This window comes from Brassica oleracea, chromosome C8, assembly GCF_000695525.1.
Source record: "Brassica oleracea var. oleracea cultivar TO1000 chromosome C8, BOL, whole genome shotgun sequence".
NCBI lineage: Eukaryota > Viridiplantae > Streptophyta > Magnoliopsida > Brassicales > Brassicaceae > Brassica > Brassica oleracea.
In genome coordinates this window covers 14,682,360-14,689,854 of record NC_027755.1, presented here as the reverse complement: position 1 = coordinate 14,689,854, position 7,495 = coordinate 14,682,360, and the positions used below count along the sequence as shown (strand labels likewise).

General features: G+C 34.6%; 1 protein-coding gene across 1 annotated transcript; it reads left to right on the top strand.

Moving 5' to 3' along the window:
- Nucleotides 1–783, top strand: LOC106310027. The gene has a single exon (XM_013747221.1). It carries the CDS (start codon nucleotides 84–86, stop codon nucleotides 498–500), a length of 417 nt encoding a protein of 138 aa, XP_013602675.1. The 5' UTR covers nucleotides 1–83; the 3' UTR covers nucleotides 501–783.
- Nucleotides 784–7,495: the final 6,712 nt, after the last annotated feature.

The window sequence follows — 7,495 nt, the reverse complement described above, 5'->3', positions numbered from 1 at the left end:
AGCTTTCTTTCCCCAATCAAACTGAAACCAAAGAAACAAAGATTACACATAGAGACAAAACACCTTTCTACTTTGCTCTTCAAATGGCAATGAATCAAAAGGATAGGAATACGAGGATCGCTCAAAAGGCTTTTGAAATGGTCGATAAGGTGTACGGTAAATCACAGAAAGTAACTCCTCCAGTACTAAATGTTCCCAGAGACGAGTTTGCTCGTAGTTTTTACCAAAATTTTCACGAATATGGTGGTCCAAAAGTTTATACCGTAAGAGAGGCAACCAGTACTGGTAGCTGCCGCCGAGTCATTTATCAGTACTCAAACGAGTCAACCACAAAAGAACCGGTTGTTTCTCACCCAAAGGAACATATTCAATACTTCGGTGGTGCTAGCCCTCTTATGGGCCATGGCAACCGGCTTGAGGGGCCTAAAGGAAGGGCTATAAGCTGCGACGAGGCCGTCCAACTCTATGGAGGGGTGCTTATAAAGGAATATCGTCATTAAGCAGCGGAAAACTCAATTATGTTGAAGATGGAGGGTGAGTTCCTATAAAAGAGTTATAGTTTTTATGTTTGCTTACTGAAAAAATGCAGACCAACACATATGCTAAAGCTTGTTGTAACGGTTTTCACTTAGAATAAGCTTTAAATCTCTACCAAGTGTTTGTGTCTGTTATGTATCTATAAGTACTTTAAGTTGAAGCTTTATGTAATATAAAATCATACGGTGTTAAAAATAAATATGCTCTCTTAGAGCAGCTCCAAAAGAAACTATATACTTTCAAATATAGAGTCTTTTACTCTCCAAAAAATAATTTCAAAACTTCAGATTTAGAGTTTTAAGGAGTTAAACTTCATATTTGGAGTTTCACTAATCAAAACTCCAAATTTGAATTTTTATATTTTTATTTGCATTTTGGTCCTTATAATTAATTACACATCATATTGATGATTTTCAAGTATTTTCACATTTATTGTTTTATTCTTTAAAACTTTTGTATATCATAAATATTTCAAATTTATTTTAATAAATTCAATTTTACACATAAAATTAAATAATTTTTTAAAATATGATTTATAATATTTAAAACTAGAATTAGACTACATGAATATTACAAAAGAAACTTAATAAAGATTTTTTTAAAAAAGATGCATGAAGACATAGTTATTATACAAATTTAAATATTACAACAACAATAATAGTCTAGTAAATTTTCTTTGGAACCTTTAAAATATTGTCCAACCAAATTTTGTGTAACCGAAAATGGAGCATTACGGAAATAATTTTATGGAATAATGTGGTATTTTGCTTGTAGTTTTATATTTAATTAGGTATTTTTATTTATAATTTTATATTTTAGTATAATATTTTATTAATTAATATTACTGTAGTATTTTTATATATGTGCTAGTTACTTATAATTTTTTTATGGATTTATATTAATTATGATAAATATAAAGACTATAGTGTAAATTACAAATAATTTTGAAGTTAAATTTGAAGTTTCACTTTTGGAGAAGAACACTTTGAAACTTCAAATATAGAGTTCTGCAAACTCTAAAATGAAGTTTCACTTTTGGAGAAGAACACTTTGAAACTTCAAATATAGAGTTCTGCAAACTCTAAAATGAAGTTTCACTTTTGGAGAAGAACACTTTGAAACTTCAAATATAGAGTTCTGCAAACTCTAAAATGAAGTTTCACTTTTGGAGAAGAACACTTTGAAACTTCAAATATAGAGTTCTGCAAACTCTAAAATGAAGTTTCACTTTTGGAGAAGAACACTTTGAAACTTCAAATATAGAGTTCTGCAAACTCTAAAATGAAGTTTCACTTTTGGAGAAGAACACTTTGAAACTTCAAATATAGAGTTCTGCAAACTCTAAAATGAAGTTTCACTTTTGGAGAAGAACACTTTGAAACTTCAAATATAGAGTTCTGCAAACTCTAAAATAAAGAGTCATTTTGGAGATGCTCTTAGTAGTTGCAAACATATATGCTCGTAAGTCAAAGTAAACATAAATGAAGAAATAAGTATATTGAAAAATACTAATGTTTTATGTACAACAAGGCAAACTTCAGGGTGTAAGCTCCATTGATTCAGTGGTTTGATTAACGGTTTTACTGTTTTTACACAGGAGATCTGAGATTCGAATATTAGAGAAGGTAAATTTATGCAAATTAATGGACACATTGTAGTGAATTATTTATTTTTAAGACAACCACAAGCTTAATATCAATATTTATTCTTAAAATGTGTCGCTTTCAAGTAATGTATATATATATATATTATTTTTACGTATTATATGTTCATTTACATATTATAAAATAATAAATATATATTGAATAATTATAAATATTTAACTATTACATATATAATTAAATTGGTGCAAACACATAAATAAATTTTATTAATCTAAACAATCATTTTTCTATTTATATTTTATATAATTAAATTTAAATAGATATATATTATATATTAATAATGATATCTATTAAATGATGAAACAGCCAACAATTTTATATTATTATTATAATTGATCTAAATACATGCAGAACAAAAAGGTGACATGATATAAATGAATATTTAACAGATTATCATGGATCTCATGAGTTTTGAAGTGGATTTAAATTTTGATTTCAAAGTTTAGAGAGATCGAATGACTTAGATCTGAATTTTAAAGTTTAACTATGCTGAATTTTGCAGCTAAAATTCTTTCTAGATCGTTATTATTGGACATGAATATATTTTTTATTTTCGTTCATAGCTAGCTGTTCATATTTTTTGTGACATGTTATTTCTACTAGTCACTAACAAAGTAACAACAATTATATTTGTGTAACAGATTATTTTTACTACTGTAATTTGTAGAAATAACATACTGATGAAGATATGACATGATATAAATATATATAACAAATTATTATAAGATATATAATAATTTTAAGAACAAGCATAAAATGTAAGAACAGAATAATTTATTTTATAAAGTAAATGATTAGAACTGATCACAAATTGAAAATGTTAGCATTTGTTTCACCCGAAAACACGCTTACTAGACCATACATGAACATGAGTTCTTTCGTCTAAATTTTGTTTATCTCTCTTTTGGCAAAAACCTATAACTTATATCCAATTTTTTTTTTTTGTACCTTGGTATGTTAGTTGTGTCTACATGAAATAACACTAAAGCACTGATTTGGTACATTCAACTAGAGAAAAGATGACAATTCATTCTGTAGAAAGTGCATTTAGGAAGTCAATTGAGATCATAAGTTAAGATTTTGTAGGATTAGGCGAAATGGGAACAAACCATTGAACATTAGAATTGATCGATAGAGCAGAGTTGTTGCTTTTATGTGCAATCCGGTTTAGATGGTTCATGTTGATATGAAATATGTAGAACAAAGAAACTATATCAAAAAGAACTCGTATCTAAAATAATATAAAATCTAATGATTTTTTCTTTTCTATGTTTGAAGTAACGGTAACTTAACCAACGAACAAGTAAACCTATGTGAATTGTGATATCACCATTATGAAAGTTACAAGTGATTTATTCACCTGATCATTGCAAGTCTCGGAACCAAGTGGAGATCAAGAATGGACTGAAGATGATCAAGTTAATATTCAATTTTGTGGCTAATCACCTCCAATGATCTAAAAAGAAAATTAATATTCCCGCAAGTAAAGCAAAAACCAATGGTACTATTTTTTAAAAAAAAATTGAAAAACTAGTAACCACCTCATGTTCATTTAACGGTATATAACTAACTTTCCCTCTCCTCTTCCACGTAAATTGAACTTTGAAACCTACGTACTGGCATTTAGCAATAATTGTTAAATTAAAAGAAAAAAACATTTACGAAAACAAATATGCGGAATGGATGGAACGATTCAAGCAAGATGAAAGGTTTTGCTTTTTTGGGAATCACATCTCTCTTTATGACAATGGCCCTCTGTGCGGAAGCCGATGAAGGCAGCAGCCCAAGTCTAAAAACCGAAGAGATTCACCGTGGAAGCAAACTGATGATAACAAAGACAGCAGTGAGTATAATATGTTCCTCCACTGATTACAAACAAGAATGCATAGCGAGTCTGGAGACTGTGAAGTCCCCGGATCCTCGCAATCTGATTAGAGCTGCCTTCGATCTAGCAATCATATCAATTCGTAGTGGAATAAACAGGGGGATGACTGATATAGAGAGCAGGGCGGATGCGGATGTGCGAACGAGGGACGCACTTAATAGTTGTTGGGAGCTTATGGATTTTGCAATTGATGATCTTCTAAAAACGAGGGACACATTCAAGGGGTTTCTGTTCACCAGATTGTCAGATTTCATTGACGATCTTCTAGTGTGGCTAAGCGGTTCAGTCACATACCAACAAACGTGCATCGACGGATTTGAAGGGATTGATAGTATAGCGGCCGAAATTATGGAAATGGTCATGAGGAAGGGGCAGCATCTCACTAGCAACGGTTTAGCGATCGCCTCAAATCTCGATGCTTTGTTGAAGATTTTTCGTATTCCGATTCCATTTCTCAGGGTAAATTCTTTCAAAACTAACAAACTACATTTCTTATGTTCAAAGATTTTAAGCTAAGTTTTAGATTTTTTAACAAAATGATCAGTAATTGTTGTGAAACTTAGGATTTAGAACTGTAAGTTTCTGTCTATTATTAATCATAAAGTGTTCCCTTTATATAGGGGATTAGAAGATAGATAAAAAGAAAGATTACAAATCATAAAGATAAAGGAAAAGGGAAATCCTAATCATACAAGGAAAAGGAAATTAGGTTTTCTTTTCTCCTAAATCATGTAGCCGTCTCTCTCTCTCTAAGTCTCGCGGCCGCCGCCTCTCTCTCTAGGGTTGGGCCGTCTCTCTCTAAGTGTATGGGCCGGTTATGGATCGGGCCGGTTATGTACATCCATCAATTGATTTATAACACTCCCACTTAGATGCCATAACCATACATGGATTGTAATACGCTTAATGTTGCCTCATTAAAACTTTATCAGGAAAACCCAGTGGGACAAAACCATGATGAAGGAAAAAAAGTACTACAAGCACTACTCCCCCTGATGTGAATCTCAGTGGAGGTCTTTCAGCCTACGCATCCCAATCTGATGCGTGAGCTTCCTAAACGTGCAGGTCGGAAGAGCCTTAGTGAATAAAGCGGCCGAGTTATCACTGGACCGTACTTGGATCGCTTTGACCTCTCCGGCCTTTTGCAAATCGTGGGTAAAGAAGAATTTAGGCAAAATATGCTTTGTCATGTCCCCTTTGATATAACCATCTTTGAGCTGAGAAATGCAAGTCGTATTGTCCTCGAAGATAACAGTCGGGTCTTTGCACTCGACCATCCCACAATCTGATCGGATATGTTGGGTCATCGACCTCAACCAAATGACCTCGCGGCTGGCCTCATGAATGGCTAGTATTTTCGAATGATTGGATGATGTGGCCGCGATGGTCTGTTTCATGGAACACCATGATATGGCCGTACCTCCATATGTAAAGACATATCATGTCTGTGATCGAGCCTGATGTGGATCTGATAGATAACCAGCATCAGCAAAGCCAACTAAACCATCTTTGTTATGGTTAGAATAATATAGACTCAAGTCTTTCGTTCCTTGCAGGTAACGAAGAACATGTTTGATCCCGTTCCAGTGCCTTAGGGTCGGACAGGAGCTGAACCTGGACAGTAGATTCACGGCAAAGGCTATATCAGGACGTGTATGAGTTGCCAAGTACATCAAAGCTCCAATGGCACTGAGATAAGGCATTTCAGGACCAAGGACATCCTCATCGTCCATCTTGGGACGGAAGGGATCAGTGTCCAGACCAAGTGATCTCACGACCATGGGACATGTCAAGGGATGGCAATCGGCCATGTTAAACCTCTTGAGTACCTAGTCTGTATAAGCCATTTGATGCACAAGGATACCATCATTTCTGTACTCAAGTTGTAATCCCAAACAGAATTTTGTTTTCCCGAGATCTTTCATCTCGAATTCTTTCGTAAGGTATTCAACCGTTTGGGAAATCTCTCCAGAGGTTCCAAGGATGTTCAGATCATCAACATATACTGCTATGATCACGAACCCTTGATTTTCGAATTTCTTAATGAAAATACATGGACTGATAGGGTCATTTCTATATCCCTCTTTTACTAAATACTCACTGAGTCTATTGTACCACATTCGTCTGGATTGTTTCAGTCCATAAAGAGATTTATTCAACTTAATACAATGTTGTTCTCGAGAACTCTCTTTGTTTTTCAATTCGATACCTTCTAGGATTTTCATGTAAATTTTATTATCCAGTATTATCCAGTGGACCATATAGGTATGTGGTTACAACATCCATTAACTGTAAATCTAGACCTTCTCTCACGGCCAGACTTATTACAAAACTGAAGGTCGTAGCATCCACCACATGGGAGTATGTCTCCTCATAATCTATTCCTGGTCTTTGTGAGAATCCTTGTGCAACAAGTCGTGCTTTGTATCTCACAACGTCGCCTTTCTCATTTCTCTTTCTCACAAAAACCCATTTGTATCCAACTGGTTTGATATCGTGAGGTGTCCGGATTATTTGGCCAAATACACCTCTTTTTCTCAATGATTCTAACTCCATGTTTATGGCTTCTTTCCATTTAAGCCAATCTGGTCGTTGCATGCATTCATATATAGACGTGGGTTCATTATCCTCATTATCCATAAGTTCAAGTGCTACTTCATAAGCAAATACATCCATGTCGACATGTTTTCTGTTCCATTGTTTTCTAGACGAGACATAGTTTTTTGAGATCTCATTATTATCTGCACCATCAGTACCATGAATCTTGGTGTCCCAATGTTGTGGTCACGAAATCCATGGTTCAACCAGAGCCTCACCAAACCGTCCAAACCGGCCATCTAGGAGGTACCAGCGACCGAGGTTCAGTCCAAGGCGTATATCTATACAACCAGAAAAACTTTCAACATGAAACCAATTTTATTGGATTCTACACTCAAGGAGGAGTCCAGTACAATTGGAATCGAGCCAAAATATTCACGGAGAAAGAAGTTATGAATTTCACAAGTCAGAGGTTTTCCAGCCCGTCCACCTGCGAGTATCCGACTTTAGAAGAAGATTCAAGCTCAATTAAGGAGCGGTCTGAAGCAAAGCCCATCATAGGAGTCAAGAGGAGTTTATCAGCTTTCCAGAAAGCCCAAGATCAGGAGAAATGGCCACGGAAATTAGGAGTTATGATCAATTCCCCAGAACCGGCCAAACCGACGTCATCTATGGAAAGTCTTCAACCAATTCAACTTGGTTCGACCCAGAGCTATTTATGGGAACCACGAGATCATATTAACCAATCAGGAGGTATTCCAGAAGTCCTTAGCTGCACCAGAACCCAGGAGATCAGTCGGTTCAATGGAGAATCACTTAAATCAAACCGGAGCTATTTCTGGAAAGATTGGACAATCTTTCGGTTTGATCC

Coding starts and splice junctions, on each gene's coding strand:
- LOC106310027 (XM_013747221.1), top strand. CDS start 84: ATGGCAATGAATCAAAAGGATAGGAATACGAGGATCGCTCAAAAGGCT.